This window comes from Octopus bimaculoides, chromosome 2 (assembly GCF_046866305.1).
Source record: "Octopus bimaculoides isolate indiv1 chromosome 2, ASM4686630v1, whole genome shotgun sequence".
NCBI lineage: Eukaryota > Metazoa > Mollusca > Cephalopoda > Octopoda > Octopodidae > Octopus > Octopus bimaculoides.
The window spans coordinates 38,669,979-38,687,574 of NC_142929.1; the positions used below are offsets into that span (position 1 = coordinate 38,669,979).

General features: G+C 35.5%; 1 protein-coding gene across 1 annotated transcript in view; it reads left to right on the forward strand.

Moving 5' to 3' along the window:
* The window catches only part of LOC106873454 (uncharacterized), a 133,674-nt gene extending 118,360 nt beyond the window's left edge, over positions 1-15,314 (forward strand). The window contains exon 2 of the mRNA XM_089343618.1: positions 14,463-15,314. Coding sequence (XP_089199744.1) covers positions 14,463-14,481 — 19 coding nt within the window. The 3' untranslated portion in view covers positions 14,482-15,314. The remainder of the gene's footprint in view (positions 1-14,462) is intronic.
* Positions 15,315-17,596: the final 2,282 nt, after the last annotated feature.

Consider the following 17,596-nt stretch of genomic DNA (forward strand, 5'->3'; position numbering starts at 1 on the left):
CTTAGCCAAGGTGCCATGTAGTGAGTCTAAACCCAAAATCATGTGGTTGGGAAGTAAACTTTTCACAATAGCTCAGCCATGCCTGTGTCATTATGTTGACAAATTTAATGTGACATATTGCTTTCCTGGTTTTGAGGATGCTTCAATCTTGAAGATGCGCCCTAATTTTAGCATGAAAATTTTGAAATGAAAATAAACATTATTTACCAAGATATCTCTGTTAATGGTTTGGTGGCATATATATCTTATTTCTTTATTGCCCACAAGAAGCTAAACATAGAGGGGACAAACAAGGACAGACAAAGGGATTAAGTCAATTGCATCAACCCCAGTGCGTAACTGGTACTTAATTTATCAACCCCCGAAAGGATGAAAGGCAAAGTCGACCATGGCAGAATTTGAACTCAGAACGTAATGGCAAATGAAATACTGCTAAGCATTTCGCCCGGTGTGCTAACGTTGCTTATTTCTTTATTGCCCACAAGGGGCTAAACATAGAGGGAACAAACAAGGACAGACAAAGGGATTAAGTTGATTACATCAACCCCAGTGCGTAACTGGTACTTAATTTATCAACCCCCGAAAGGATGAAAGGCAAAGTTGACCTCGGCGGAATTTGAACTCAGAACATAACGGCAGACGAAATACCGTTAAGCATTTCGCCTGGCGTGCTAACGTTTCTGCCAGCTCGCCGCCTTCATATATATATCTTGTTGATTACTTATACCAGTCATGGACAAATTGCAACCTTCAACTTCAGAACACTACTATCCATAGGACGTCCTGAATGGCACACCTAACAAAAAATTACCTTGAATATTTTAATAGTATGGCCCACCTGATGATGAGTCATGCCCCATGTAAAAAAAAACAAAAAAAACATTAACCTTGCCTGATTGTGGCATGCATTGTTTCTTCCTCTTTTACAGTATAGGAATCCATAGGCAACCTACCTCAGGGCTTATGAAAATTGTAAGCTTTCTCCTTTAGGAAGCACAGTAAATTTTCAAGACTTATTTTAAGGAACAAAAAAGTAGCATCATGGATGCAAAGAAAAGTGGTACATAAAATATCATATAGTTATTTTTATGAATGTTTAGACAAAAGGGAAATAATGCCACAAGTTAAGGCTAGCTTATAAGAATGATTGCAGACTTGTTCAATACAACTTTTAGTCTTTACCTTATAACTGAAATTCTTATTTTTAAAAATACTATAAACATCTATGATCAGGGCAATGCACAAGAATATACTTGTTATACCATTAGCATGTGAAGGCATGTGGCTTAGTGGTTATGGTATTTGGCTCATGATTATAAGGTCATGAGTCAATTCCTGGTGATATGCTGTGTCCTTGAGCAAGACACTTTATTTCATGTTGTTCCAGTCCACTCAACTGGCAAAAATGAGTAGTACCTGTATTTCAAAGGGCCAGCCTTGTCACACTCTGTGCCATGCCGAATCTCCCTGTGAACTACATCGAGAGTACATGAGTCAATGGAGCACTCATCCACATGCATGAGCAGGCTGTTAGTTTTATGAGCAGGCTGTTCTATTGATCAGATCAACTGGAACCCCCTAGAGTGTACCATTAGCATGCATTGAACTGAGAAAGTTTTGTGACTTTGCATGCTTTTATCTAAATAACAGTTTAATGACCAATGTGGATGGTATCTCACATTTGTTATTTTATCAATAACTATATTACAGTAAGGTAGTGAGCTGGTAGAGTCATTACCACACCAGGGAAAATGCTTAGCATTTTTTCTGACTTTGCATTCCGAGTTCAAATGCCACTAGGATCAACATTGCATTTCATCCTTTCAGGGTTAATAAAATAAGTGTCTCCTCTGAAATTGCTGGCTTTGCCCCAAAATTTGAAATCGATATTTATATTACTGATTGCAAAAAATTTCACACTTTAGTATATATATATATACATATATATCATTTACCTTGACTGACAAGTTATGGAACAGCTGTGCATCTTCTGAAGAGCCTCATGAGTAGAAAAGTGTACTTGGATTATCTTCTGCTATTTTTTGATGCAAGTAACATTGGCTATCCACAATTTTTCTTTGCTACACATTTGAAATAGACTTCAAATTTCTAATATATTAATAATTAAATAAGGCGATGAGCTGGCAGAATTGTTAGCACACCAGGCAAAATGCTTGACAGCATTTCATCCATTTTTGTATTCTGTATTCAAATTCTGCCAAGGTGGACTTTACCTTTCATCCTTTCAAGGTTGATAAAATAAGTACCAGTTGAGCACTGGGATCAATGTAATTGACTTACCTCCACCCCAAAATTGCTGGCCTTGTGCCAAAATTTGAATCCAATATTTTAATAATTAAATAAGTTTAAAAGCAAGCTTCAATCCCACAGGCTGGATGTTAGAATATATTCAGATTTTCAAGGCATAAAAGCTGGAATTGCAAGACTTAAACCCTTAAATAGGATGACAGTCCATCATTGAGTTAATCCCAGGTGCCAGTGTTACTCATTTAAAGCTAAATATACTGCAGCAACATAAAATAAAGTGCCTTGCTCAAGGACTCAATGCACCACCCAGTTTAAGAACTAAACCTAGGACCTAACCATTTTAATCCCAACACATTAACAACTAGGCTAAGGACCTTCAATTTCTTACTATGGTTATGCAAAAAAATTTTAATTTCCTATATCGCAAAAGAGACTTCTTAACATATTTAATTCTTAATGGTCATCTTTCTTCCTTTTTTTTTTTTGGCTTGTTTCAATCATTGGATTGCAGTTATGCCAGGGCACCACCTTGAATCGAACAGATTGACCCAAGCATTTAATTTTTAATTTGCATTATTTTATCAGTCTTTTTTGCCAAACTATTAAGTAACAAACCAACACCGGTTATCAAGTAGTGGTGGGCAACTAACACAACACAAATAAAAGACACACACACACACACGACAGGCTCCTCTCAGTTTCTGTCCACTCAAAGCTTTGGTCAGTCTGAAGCTATGGTAGAAGGCACTAGGCCAAGGTGGCATGCAATGGGATTGAACCTACAACTGACTTCTTACCACACAGCCACACCACCACCTTTGTCATGATTAGTAATAATTAAGAAGTTGAGAAACCTTTTCCAAAACTGGGTTTTTATTGATTGAAAGTCAAGAAATTTTAGTTAATTAAAATTATACTATTAGTTATGAGAAAATATCATTATCTAATTGACTGACTTCAGAGCATGAAAATATATAAATAAATGAGTATCATGGGTGACAATTCCGAAACTCTGAAATCCTAATTCAATGAAGACTGGGTCTGATCATTGGCAGTATGGTAGCAACTCCAGAAATGTTTAGAGAAATAGCTGTCATTTGCATTCCTCAGTGACCAAAGGAGCAAGTTAACATGAACACTTCTATCAAATGTGTTTGTGTTCCTTATCACATTGTAGAGAGCATAGATGGCTGAATCAACAGGGTTTGTGATAACCAGCAAAGAGATAAAATACTGAAACTGCTACTGCTTTCACTCCATGACTGAGACACTTAACTCTGAACAGTGTACCTATCACTAAGTGTGTATGACTGACAGATACAGATCACTATTGTGAGAATCAGCAGTGGTAGCTGCAGTAACAGTAACCCTGTGAACCTGTCAGCTGTTTCCTTAACTTCCAGCATTGTGTTCTGATACAACAAAGCAATAGGAAAGAAACTATTTGAAAGTATCTCCTCTTCCTCATATTACAGTGTGAATACAGAGTCAACAGATTCATAGAACTAAACATTACCATCATTACTGCGTTAAAATAGTATTGGAAAAGTTGAATCCCACAGATGGATGAGTAGAAAAGCTATGAAAACAGCTTGAAACAGAATACAAGAATAATAAATAGGCAATTATTATTGCTGTGTTAATATGCTTTCTTTTTCAGTAATCATACACATATCTTTACTACAAACACCGTCTATATTCTACTGCTAATGATTGTGTGTCTTATGTGTATGTCTATATTCCGCTATTTGTGAGTACATATTGCTTATGTCATTTATGCATCAATGATCATATATTTCAGCAAGCTCTAGATCCAAGGATGCATCATTTACAATATTTTTTACTTTGTCAAAGCAAAATCTTTGCTCAACATATGTTTCATTATCAAGTTTCTCCACATTGCATCTGGTACAAAACAAAATGGTCAGGAAGGCTAAAGATATTCTTGTTGGAAGCTGCAATCATTTTAGATTTGATTACCCTTTGGGAAGAGTCTATGCTGTTTATCCCAGTTAGCCAGGATGTTTCTATTTAAGGATATTCTTACATGAAGCCAGTAATCCCAAATCATTTCACCAATTTCAAATAGTAGATGGTAACATTTGCACTGCAAACAGGGACAAAATGTTTCAGGAAAAACCTGTTATAGAATGATGGTTAGTGGGAAGCAGCAATAATAGAAGCAATTGTTTCTCAATCATTTTGAAAACTGCAAAACCTTCTTGCAGTTCTACTGAAAACATGTGGACTGTCTTCTCCTAATGATCTGTGGTTAAAATTTAGGGAAGACCTATTTGACAATTGCCAACACTAAATATAGCAGCATGACTTCCATTGCTATTGAGGGTAAAGATTTTGGCAATGGATAGAGTTGCATTTCATAAATATGGTTGACCTCAGAGTAACCAATCTCAAGGGAAACAACCATAATTAAGATTCAATGTGAGCTCTGTTACAATACTAATTCTCTGGTTCAAGTTATGATTGAAAGTGAGCCTTTGCAACTTAACAATCCAGAAGGAATCTTTGATACAAGCATATTTGGAATGGAAACAGAAAGAAAATGAAACATTCTATCTTGAGGTACTTGGAGAAATTAGAAAAAACATTTCTGATAAACCTTCAATATGGGTTGTGTGGTGCACCAGGTAGATCCAAGCATTGAAGATTAGATGGTTTAGTTTCTTTGGGGCATAAAACGGTATCTACAGACTTTTAGACACATTCACCACCATACAACTACTTATGTATTTGTTCATTGATAATCTTAACAGCCAATGAGGCTGTTAAGATTATGAATATATCTTTTACAGAAGCATTTATAATTGTGGTAGTTGTGTTGAATGTTGGAAAAGGTTTTATATCTTAGTTTGTTGATTGATGAAATTAATTCTCTAATGTCAACTGGAGATATTTCCCTTTTTTAATCAGGTAGCACAACCTTTCTTCATGTTCCATAACTCATGTAGCAAATATTGATATCCATTAGATGGGTTAGGGTTAGGTTAGTTCTCATGTTTGTTTCCAGTTCAAGTTTCTTAATATGCTTTCACAAATGCATGCCTTGTATTTCCTTTTTGACTTTCTGATGAAGTGTTTGCTTTGCATGTTGGTCCTATGAGGTGCAGTCACCGATTGTATCCCATCCATACTTTGACATCATATGTTGCCAAATACTGAAACATATGTAATAGATACAATAAAGGAGTACCAAATCAAAATCTATGTTTTCTCTCTCTCTCTCTCTCTCTCTCTCTCTCTCTCTCTCTCTCTCTCTCTCTCTCTCTCTCTCACACTCTCTCTCTCTCTCATATATATATATATACAAACAACACACACACATATTTGGCATATATTACTGAAAGATATAAAAAATAGCATGGAAACTACTTCCAATCAAAATATTTTGTGGTATTTATTTTGTTCAAGTTGCACAGAGGCTCCTTTGTCACTCTTTTGTAATGTTTGCTGTAAACCAGTGATTGGTCCATTAGAAAATTATGATGCTGGAACTAACAATAATTAGATCACATAAATAGAAGCATAAATAAACAGAACTTTCTGTCATTAAGGTTATTTTATAGATGCAGAATGGTTTTTCTGACTCTATTTATATTGAAATGTAAAGTAAATATTTATATATTGTCCAAGTTATTAACAAATGTGTTGACTTGCAAAATATTCACTTATTATTGAAAAAATACCAAAGCACAACAAAAATAATTGCTTATGATTTTAATAGAACATAAGATTATTTGTAGCAATTTTGTGTTTAACAACATTTTAGTTCCATTGTTCTCAGGTGTGTTATTTTAGCCAATCAGAGACCAGTTGTCAGGAAGCCACTTTTGCCTACTTGAACAGAAGCAAAATTGTTCTACATCTTTAACTTACTCTTAGTTATCTTCGACAACCATGGATAAACATTCTCCTTTCTCTCTTTTACTCTTATTGAGATAGTGGTTAGCTATTTGTCACTGCCTCAACAGAATACCTTCTACCTGTTTTATAACATACACATTATCTGTGCTTACCTTTATTGCATTCAATTATCCAATTTCTTTAATACTTTCTGCAACACCTTATTCAGATAAATGACTTTGTAAAATGAAAAAGTGCACATATTTTCATAAGACAATAAGTGCATCAACCTTATCATTGATACTGTGTATCCAAGCTTGTTATTTTTTAATTGTATTTTCTATGTTATATTCTATGTTATTTTCTGTTACATTCAATTGTATTTTCTATGTTACATTCTGAGTTCTGTCCTGTTTCAAATCTGTACTTACAAACTATATATTGTGTAATCATCATTGAATTAGTTGAACAACCAGCTTAGAAGAGGTCTATTTTCTGTTAGTACATAAGAAATAAAGGAAGCAGTAATATATATAATGTTATCACTGTCATATATATATTCTATATATATTCTCATTCATCAACAGAACCTTCAAAACAGTAAATAAATCAGGAACTTTATATATAGCAATAAAAAATATCACTTAATTTAAATATCAAAAACTAAATCAGTGGCTCATGAGTTCATATGAAGAAGACTGGAATCCATTACCAGGAATTTGATATTACTTGAGGTAATCACCAGTGTGAGACAAATGTTTAATTGTAATTGTATTCTTCAGCATCTCCTTCTTACTAGTGATGTATCTCCTTAGTAAGGAAGACAAATCTCAAACCATAATGATCAAACTCAAGTTGGACAGGAATATATTTATTAACAAAAAACATTAATTTATAGATATTACTAATAATACTTTCTGCTATAGGCACAAGGCTTGAAATTTCAAGAAGGGAACTAGTCGATTACATCAACCCCAATGTACAACTGGTACTTATTTCATTAACCTTGAAAAAATAAGAGGCAAAGTTGACCCCAGTGGAATTTGAACTTAGAACATAAAAATGGATGAAATACTGCTAAGTAGTTCATCTAGTGTGATAGCAATTCTGCCTTTATAAATATTACTAATAATCTTTTCTACTATAAGCACAAGGCCTGAAATTTGAGGGGAGGAGGCAAATCGATTACATTGACCCCAGTGCATAATTGGTATTTATTTCATCAACCCTAACCTAAAAGAATAAAAAGCAAAGTCAATCTTGGTAGAATTTGAACTCAGAACATAAAGGCAGATAAAATGCTGTCAAATGTTTTTACCCAGCGTGCTAACAATTCTGCCAGCTCACTGCCTTAAATATTACAAATAATGATAATAATAAACACTATTGTACTCTGAATGTTAGCTTAAATACTGCACTATCAATTACTGTAACCTGTGATATATATATCTGAAGCATTTCAGGCAACATTCATGTCAGGAGTTTAATTATATAACCTAATGTGAAGCTAGTGATTATAAAGATGATAATGGTTTTTGTGTCATGTATTCTTATTGCATTTATTGTATCTCATCCATTAGGCCCTGCACCAAACATTTCTCTTTGTCTTTCCTCTCTAGAACTCTAACACACTTTACTTCTTCGTCAGTCCATGTCTTTCTCACTGGTGTCAACTGACAGCTGTTCAAACTGAACATCAGGCACATCATTCTCACCAGTGAGAGAGGACTTGTAAAAGGTCATGGACTTACCTGCAAAGTCTATGACCATTACAAAAAACAAAACAAAACAAAAATCATTAATTTAGAAATTATACACATTTACATCATAAATATTTGTTTTTGGTATTAACATGTAACAAAATCTAAATTAGGGTAGGCAAAGCAAAGCAGGAAGATATAGCAATCATTCCAAAGAACGTAACAGGATAACAAGAGATTTTAGATTGAAACTCAATCCCCAAAGACCAAAAAACATATCAAATTTTGCAACAACACATTGGAAATAGTATCTTAAATTATACTTTAGATGTAATGTAAAGTCATAAGGAAATTGTACTGTCTTTTGATGAATTTGGAAGTGGTTATAAATATTATAAAATTTAGCTGATATAGAAATACTTTAACTCAATCTTATTCCTAACTTGTAATATCACTGAAGACATGCAGGGATTCAGGAGATGAGATTTAGCACCCATTTACTTGTGACAAACTGGTTTATTGGGAGTTAAATAGGGCAGTATCTGAATATAAATTGTCAGCATTTGGCTAGCTGCTTTTCTCTCTTTTACTGTTCAGCATTATATTTTCAAATGTCAAAATATTGAACAGTAGTGGATTGTCTTGCTTATTTGCATTGGCTTTATGTTGACCTTGCAAAGTGTTAAAGAATTGATTTTAGCTCTGGTACAAATAATAGTATCGCACACATAAGGCATCATTTAAACATTAAACATTAAAGGCTACTTTGCATATGAATACTAAACACAATATGACTTGCACAGAAAATTTAAAGTTTTTAGTTGTAATTATCAACAGGAAATTTCTCATAAATTACTTTTAAAAGTTAAAGCAGTGAATTGGCTGATTTATTAGAGAATCAGATAGAATGCTTTGTGGAATTTGTTCTGGCTCTCTGTACTTTGATTTTAAATGCTGCTCAAGTCAACGTTGCCTTTCATCCTTCTTGCTCATAAATAAAGGACCAGCTATGCATTGGAATTGATTCTTCTTTCTTTTTCTTTCAAAGAAATTGATTATAATACAGTTCTATATTTAAGAGATGAAGAATTATGTACATTATTTACATTATTTACATTTGACGGATATTTGTCTTCATCTTGTTTGTTGTTAACACAACGTTTCGGATGATATACCCTCCAGCCTTCATGGAGCGTATATCAGCCGAAATGTTGTGCTAACAAGAAACAAGATGAGGACAAATATCCGTCAAATGTAAAGAAATTGGTCATGTTGTGCCATGAGAAGGATTGTTGGGGAATACCCACAAGGCCCTTCCTAAATGAATAGAGAAGGGTTGAATGAGAGGTTAGTGACCTTTTCTCATAAAAAAATGCTGATACAGTACTGGAACTACCCAAGGACAGACTAGTGCACAATGTAAAGGAATTAAAGAAGAGAAAAGTTTGTGTCCAATCATCAGCACCTCATTGTATCCAAGACTTATGGCATTACAGTTCAACAAAGTAAATAATTAAGAGCAGCCTATAGAGCAACTAGAAATAATGAAGTAGAATTATTTTATGGCTCTAAGCTGCAGAAACATTGAAAAATTGATGAGTCCTTTAGTAGCTCCCAGTTTTGAAAACAAGCCCTCTTGCTATCATGATAGATGTACTTGAAAGGCAATTCTACTTTTAACTCCAGAGTAGAAAAAGCTTTAGTTAGACTATTATTAGGTATTTAACATTGATTAGAAATTCTAAGGCTGTGCACTGTCAGAGTTGTTAGCACTTCATGAAAAATGCTTAGTGGCATTTTGTCTGTCTACTTTCTGAGTTCAAATTCTGCTGAGGTTGACTTTGCCTTTCTTTTCAGGGTTGGTGGGTCAATAAAATAAGTACCAACTGAGTACTGGGGTCGATGTAATCGACTTAACTCTTCCTCTTGCTGGTCTTGTGCAGAAATTTGAAACCAATATTCTAATGAATCTCAAAATGTGCAGAGAGGCATAGAACAAGGGGAAATCTAATTTAAGTTTAGGTAGCAGGATCGTTTTGATTACTAGTTGAAGTTAATTCCTTTCAACTATTTTCGTGGGATAATCAGTGAAGGAGGGTGAAGTGAAAAAAGGTACTTTTGGAGCACCATTAATGAGTTGTTGTGTAACCCTAAGCCAGACTTCATTGAGTAGTTCTATGGTATAAAAGTAGTTGGTTGAATGAAGAGGAGTGACTGACTGACTCACTTCTATTATATCATACCTCTGCCTAGCAGAAGACCAGACAACAGACAGTGATAGGTTGTATGAAACAGTTTGACATTTGAGACAATTGTATTATCTCCACAGTTCAATTTATTTCAGTATGCGCACAAATTCTGGTAGTGGCCGTAGTGGAGGTAGGCAAAATGGACTCTGTTAGGTTGCAACAGTTTCTTCTTCACTGCACTTTTTTTTGCTGGTGTGTATTCCACCATAGTATTTGGGATTGGTGAGGTTGTTGATGTTACAGCTTTTTCTCTATGTGTGTGTTTCTTGTGTTTAACTGAGCTAAGTAGAAGAGATGGCAATGTTCTTAGGATGTTGTTGTAATAGTGCTCTGGAATGTTACATATGTGTGTGGATGTTTAGAGATTAGTGGATGGGTGGAACTGTTTGAGAGTCAGCAGAAATACCTGGCAGTATCAGTCCTGGCTCTTTGCATTCTCATAACAATACCTGAGACTATTATGCATTCTCATAACAATACCTGGCATTAAGTTGTATTGGCCCAAGTCAGCAGTCTTTCTCTTACGTAAACATCAGTGGTGTGAAGAGAGAAGAGTTGTAAGCATGTGCAACTGCCAGCCATCCTCAAAAAATCTTGGCCAGGTCTGTGCATACATGTATAGGTATGTGGTCATCCTTGACTGATCAAGATCCTAATAAGAGAAAGTCATGTAAATATAAGTTGAAAAGTGTTGTTTAGAGGAAGAATACACATGTTCAGGAAGTGTTGCTCCTATATATTGCATAAGCTTGGAGGCCTAGCAAGTAGTTTCCTATCCAGCATCTTGTGTTGTTTCTTAAGGTAAAGTTTCGAAAATTTTGTATAAGTGGGTAATAGAAAATGAAGTCAACAGATTTTTCAGAAATCGATGATAGTAAGAACTGTAAATGTGGAAGTGTTTAGTGATAAAAAATAATCTTGTATTTTCTGTGTTAGGATTGTGAGCAGTCTTGTGACTCTGAATGTAGCAATCTGAATTCAAGTTTTCAGTTTGAAAGAGAAATATATAGGTTATTGTTATTAAAGGTTAATCTTTTGAAATTTTGAGGATGCACGTAAGAGTATGGCAGATTTATATGATGTTACTTGGGTTTTTGTTGGGGTATAAAATGGTATTAATTTTGCTCAGCTTCCAGATTCTGGAAATTTCAGTGTTGATACAAGTAGTAGCTGTTGTTGTTTAACATTAGGTCACCTTTGATCAAACAGGCCTATGAATAAAGGTATTCCAATCATGACCATCTCGTCGTTTTAAAGGTATGCAGGTCTGTGAGAGAAACCTATATTCCCTTAATTTCTAGCAGGTCAAACGACCACATAAGAGTAGTCGCCTTTTGTCACACTCGCTTTTCCATAGTTCGCTTCTTAGAGAGAGCTGCGGTCCTGGATCAAGCGTAGACTAAGGGAAGGCACCTGACAACTAGGGTGTCATTAGACGTTCACAACCCTCAACCAGTCGGACAAAGCAGGCGGTGGAAGTTCTATTTTGACATTCTGTAGAGAGTTAGTGGCGGGCAAGATCGATAATGTTCTCAGGAAGACTCTGGGCGTCAATGAAAATCAGACGGTAGGTATGTTCTGGAAGACTTTCGGAGCATAGGGGGTATTTCCAAACATCACTGGTCCGGCAGTGCTAACGGGGAATATTATCGGTTCAAGACAAACTTTATATACATGGAAATGCCGCCAGCCGAGCCTGCCCGAGATGCATGCAGAGCAACAAAACTGTTGTGCACGCATTTGTTTAGTGCTCGATCATTGCTGACTTGAGAGGAATTATGTCGAACAACTGCTGTCGCATGTAGGACGGATCCAGTCAACTGAGTTCACCGTGAAAATTATCTCACCGCTTTCCTCTAGGATGGAAGGACAATCAGTCTTTATTTGTCTGGAAGCGTCAACGAAAGAGGTTTTGTGGTGAACCAGACTGAAAATGCCGAAGAAAGACATCTTCCTCTTTGGAAAGAAAAATGAGGCTGGAGAAGAAAGTGCTGCCTTTACACAAATTTGTTAAAAGGTAGATGAGAGTGGCAAGGATGGTCGAAGTGAATGGGTCTGCTCTGTGCATGCGTCTGTAGACTGGGAGAGGTGGCTAATGAAAGGCACTTTCCCTAGTGATCAAGGTGACCATGGTTTTGTAGGTTTTTCCCATGATCAGCTTTCGGAAGACTCCCCTTCCATTATTGGGAAATTATTTCTTGTTTAAATTTTTTCTTCGTTTCCGTTACACACTTTTATGTATAAATGATTATTGCTGTTGTTGTTAGTATTGTTATTGTTAAAAAGTAGGGCACAATTTGCAGCAGGTCACTGCCTCGATTCAAGCCACCTCGCTTGGATTTCCAGTAACGAGCCATAGTCTACTCACATAGCCATAAAAGTTATGACCAGCACATTCAGAGAACAGAACACTCACCGGCCAACCAACATTAGTTGGCGTGTTTCAGATAACGGTGGCAAACATCAAACGGCGATTCTATAAGCTTTCCACGAATATGCAATTCGAAGGTTCTGGAAGATTTTACTTGAGATTATATAAATTAACGATTAGGACCCCATATCAGAGTTACTCCGATTCCACATGGAGCCTTGTTATTTTGTTCAGCGTGATGTGTTCTCATCTCTTTCTACTTATGCTAAGAATACATGTTTGACAAAAGGTTAGTTTACCTTTGTGTTTTAATCTCGAGATCCATTATCTTATTATTTTCTCTATATTTCTTCAACAATATAAGACACCTGCAACATAACAAACTTAACGAGATCATTCTCTACATCTTCCATGTTGCAAATCTTCAAATATTACCTACAGACACACTGAAATGTAATCAGCATTATATAAATAGAATTATATACGTATGTAGGACGTAAACAGTTAAACGTAATAAATGTATGGAAATATATATTTGATTGTATGGAATTTTTTGTCCACAAATGCAGCCTTTTATCTCATTGCTTATTATCAACGATATAATAATTCTTTCTGCTATAAGTACAAGGCCTGAAATTTTGAGGAAGCCGACTGCTCAGTTACATCGGTCCCAGTACTTAACTGGCATTTATTTTATTGATACGGACAGGAGGAAAGGCAAAGTTAGCCTCGATGGAATTTGAACTAAGAACATAAAACCGGAAAAAATGCCGCTAAGTATGCTGTCCGGCGTGTTAACGATTCCGCCAATTCTCCGCCTTAGACACAATAATAACTGACTTCCTCCCACCCGCCACAGTGCTTTACGGTATTTTAGGATCTTTTTTAAAACGGGGGCCACATTTTTCATTAACGAAACACTTTGAAACTTGGAACACTGGTAGAATGTGTCATATAAAACATCTTTTTCTCTTAGTCATCTTAAAAAAAAAAGAAATCCATAAATTATTCCATGTTAAAGTTGTCGTATTTCTGTAATTTCAACCAATCACTGACGTCCATTCAGCCGATATACATTAAGTGCCGACTACATAAACAAACGATTCTGAAACAATTAACCCTAACCCTAACCCTAACTCTAACCCTAACCCTAACCCTAGGGTTAGGGTTAGGGTTAGGGTTAAAGCAAATTTAAAATGAAAAAAGCAAATAAAACGAAGGTATGGAGATTAAATACGCTTTACATCGTTTAATGAGCCAAAGGAGTAAATGTAAACAACTGAATACTTGTCAGTGATTGGTTGAAATTATCGAAATAAGACCATTTTTTACTTGAAATAAATTCGGATACAAAAATATTTTTCTGTTCTATAACACAAAATAGATAAGTATACGAAGTTTGAAAGTCTTTCGGTACCAAAAACACTACGTAAAACATTAATGAAAAATGTGGCCCCCGTTTTAAAAAAGATCCGTATTTTATTATGACACTTTACCTTCAGCGCCCAAATCACACGCAGGGCATCTTTGCTTTTCATCCTTCTCGGGCAATAAAATAAGTACCAGTCATGTATTGCTGCCGATATAATCGCCTGTACCCCCACTCATATACATGCAAAGGCAAGAAGTCATTATTGGTGATATGATAGAGTATGCCTTACATATTTAGTTATGGCACTTACATCTCTGAGTTCAAATCCCGCCGAGGCCCACTTTGATTTTCTTACTTCCGAGATCAATAAAATGAAGTACCTCCGCAAAAAATGTGCTTTATCATTATTACTACTGGATTATATTTTGAAGAGACTAAATGGAAGTTCTTTTAATTTTGATCAAAATTTATTGTTTTCATCTGACATGTTAGAATTTCTGTCCTAAATAATATACGCTTATGTATTGTAAAACAAGAAGTATAATTGTATTTGAATATTCTATCTCTTGCGAGCAATGATATTAGGTTGTTATTTCTTGTCAGCTGGAAAAAACCTGACAAATTTAATTTTTGTTTTGCAGATGTCTACTGAGATGGTAGCAATGGGAGGTAATATCTTCAACCGCTGCTGCTTCCTTCGTTATTCTGTGTAGGCTAAAGAAATTAGTATTGGGAATAATTGACTAAATAACTACAATACGAATGTTACAGCCGGAATAAAAGCGAAATGAAGAGCAATAACAACGAAAATAATATGTGAAAAGGTGATAACAAGTGCAACAATAGTAACAACATCAGCGACCACGAAAACCACACCAACGGAAGCAACGATAAGGATTGAATTACAGAAAGAAAGTAAATAGTAACAAGAAGGAAATCAATTCTGCGGTTGCGATAAAGGAGAGAATTGTCTTGACGTCTTACATAAAAGGAAAAAGAAGGTAATAGGTTAGGAAAAAATGGCGGAGAGATTACATTCTCCGAAGAAATGAAAGAAAAGGCACATGAATGCATTACTAACTAGAGTTGTCTCTCAAAGTCACAGGGGGACTAAAAAATTCGGTTAAAACAGATTTTAAGAAGGCAATTATAAACATAAGACCAGCCATATTGCATACCAGTAGGAGCTTCGTTAATGGGTTGGTTGAAATTTTGTTCCATATGGAGAATGTAGCAATAATCACTAACGCTAAACAGCAAACGATAAAATAAGAAAGTCACAACATAATTTGCACGTCCTATATTCTGGCCATGACTGGTTGCAATAATTATTCTAATCAAATACGCATCCTAACATCGTCTATTACTGACCGAAAATATATGATTACCACAGAAAGCCATTATGTTTAATGATTACTTTAGTCTTAATGGTATGAGCAACTTCCAACTGTACAATGCAGTGAGAGATTACACAAGATTATCATTTGCAAAAAGTAGTGAAAAAATGGAAAAAAGAACAAATGCTGGAGAATTTACTGAAACTTGTTTAATGTCTGGAAAATTGACATTCACCATGAGCTTCTAAAACGACAGCAGCAAGAAACTGTTTGGACGAGCTATGAATGGCAACATCTAAGTTGAAATTCATATTTCAGTATACAGCAACCAAAAAATTACACGTAGATTAGAAAATTTTAGTTCTAAATTGTAAATATTATTAATTAAGTGCCATGCAGTACAGTAACTGTGAAATTTTAACTATAAACAGCAGCTTTGTAATTCAAACAGAAGATCTTATACAGTTAATCATTACTACATTAGTAGTAAATATCGGAATCTCTGGAAAAATGCAAAAAAGAACTTATTTTACAAATGTTTGTTTTGTGTTTGTTCACAGCTTTATCTGTTAATTCATTCTGGTTTAATTGAAAGATGTTAGAAAATCATTTTTGGTTGTAACCCATTCTTAGGTTGCAACGTCTGCGTTTTTCTTATTCATAAGTTGGTAGACTTAGGGTCAAAATTGGTTTACTCTTGCGCATTCATTTTTATGTACAAATAATTTGTAATTGTAAAACCTTGTAGAAGAGATCTGCCAGCTGATTTTAACAAATTATTTCAGAAAATCAGGCTTTCAGTCAGCAGACTGTTGTGTAGTTGGGCTTAGATTTGAAACCGTGTTAGCTCAGTAATGAGAAATAGTCACACCATATGTGATTTGCCCTAGATTCTGACCAATGGTATTTCAGCTGCAATCGTACGATCGCTGGAATTTTCCAGTAAAAAAGGCTATAAATTGAGATGCGCACCACAATAAACCAACGAGGGACAGAGGTAAACACAATAAAGGTCCACGAAAAGACAGGTTTCTTAGTCGCTGCTCGGTGCAAAGTTAAAAGGGATTGTTTGATTACAATGGACGCAGGATTTTCTCGCTTCTCACAACACGAAGATATTGCTGTCCTTTACTAGTTAGCATTCCAACAAAACTCACAACTGGTAATCAGCAATACTGTCTACGCCAAGTGACTATTGTAATTATTAATGTTTATATATAAATAAATTATTTCCTCGAAAACGTCAATGGACTTGGTTTTAATATGGGAAAAAACATGCAGCCTAAATCAGTCTACCAATTATTCAACACCCTTTCAATCAAGCTTCCGCAGTAGTTTGTAAAAAAGATCTTTGACTGAGTGGAAAATTTGTCCTGCCCCTATATAATTTGTAATATGTAGTATTTCAGCGGCTGATTTGTGGACGTCCTTGAATTCAAGTGCCGAGGTATATACTGTGCGTACTGATTTCAACATAAGGTATTCTGTACCGAATTCGTCTCTCAGCCGCGCCCATATGTCTTTGTATCTTCCAGTCTTCGCGTTCTCTCTATCATGATATAATTTATGTTACTGAGAACATCATTCAATTGTAATAGCTACTCTGTATGTTTTGCAAATGCCCATGACACCAAATTAAGTTACTTCACCAATTCCTGAGAAAATCTTATCTTCTTTACTGTGACTGTCTACATTTTCAGCAGTAGAAACTGACTGTGTAGCTCCATTCCGTCAGCTGAGGATTCATAATTGAAACAGGCAGATTGACTCGCCATTTTGGAGAGTTCGTCCACACATGCGCAGGGACATGTCTTCCGGAAGGTATGCAGGAAGTCCCTTATGCGCATGCGTGGTCATCCTATATCCAAACGTTCCCGCCTTTTTTCGACCTCTTAGCGCTGCACATTTGACGACACCATACGCTACTAAGAGCCGCTCCGTCAACTCTACCTTGAGTCAACACAGTCTACCACGGAGACAGTGGAGAATGACTTAACCATCCAGCAACTACACCGACGCCGTCTTCACACCAACCATAAAGGGCGACCTGGCAAAGCCGTTACCTCGAGATGTAAAGCTGAGCACCTCGTAATAAATATTTGTTTTGCTGTTATTCAATTCATTCAGCGTTTTCGTTTCTTTATTGAAGAAAATTGATTGTACGGGATAGGGTTACCCAAGGATGAAAAATATGTATCCTTTTGATAAAAAAAAAAATGTCTCTAGCTTCTATTCAGAATTGCAATGTTGTAATCATTTAGGTCAAGGCTGATAGGGAATTAAAGAATTCTATGTTTTATTTTAGTCATGACAATAGTGAGCCCCTATCACCTACATTAGAATCAATCTAGATCACATTGGGTTATGGTTTCTAAGAGTTCATTGTGAAAATCAGGAGTGAAGTATTGTAGTTCGAACTCAGAAACATCATTTTGTGT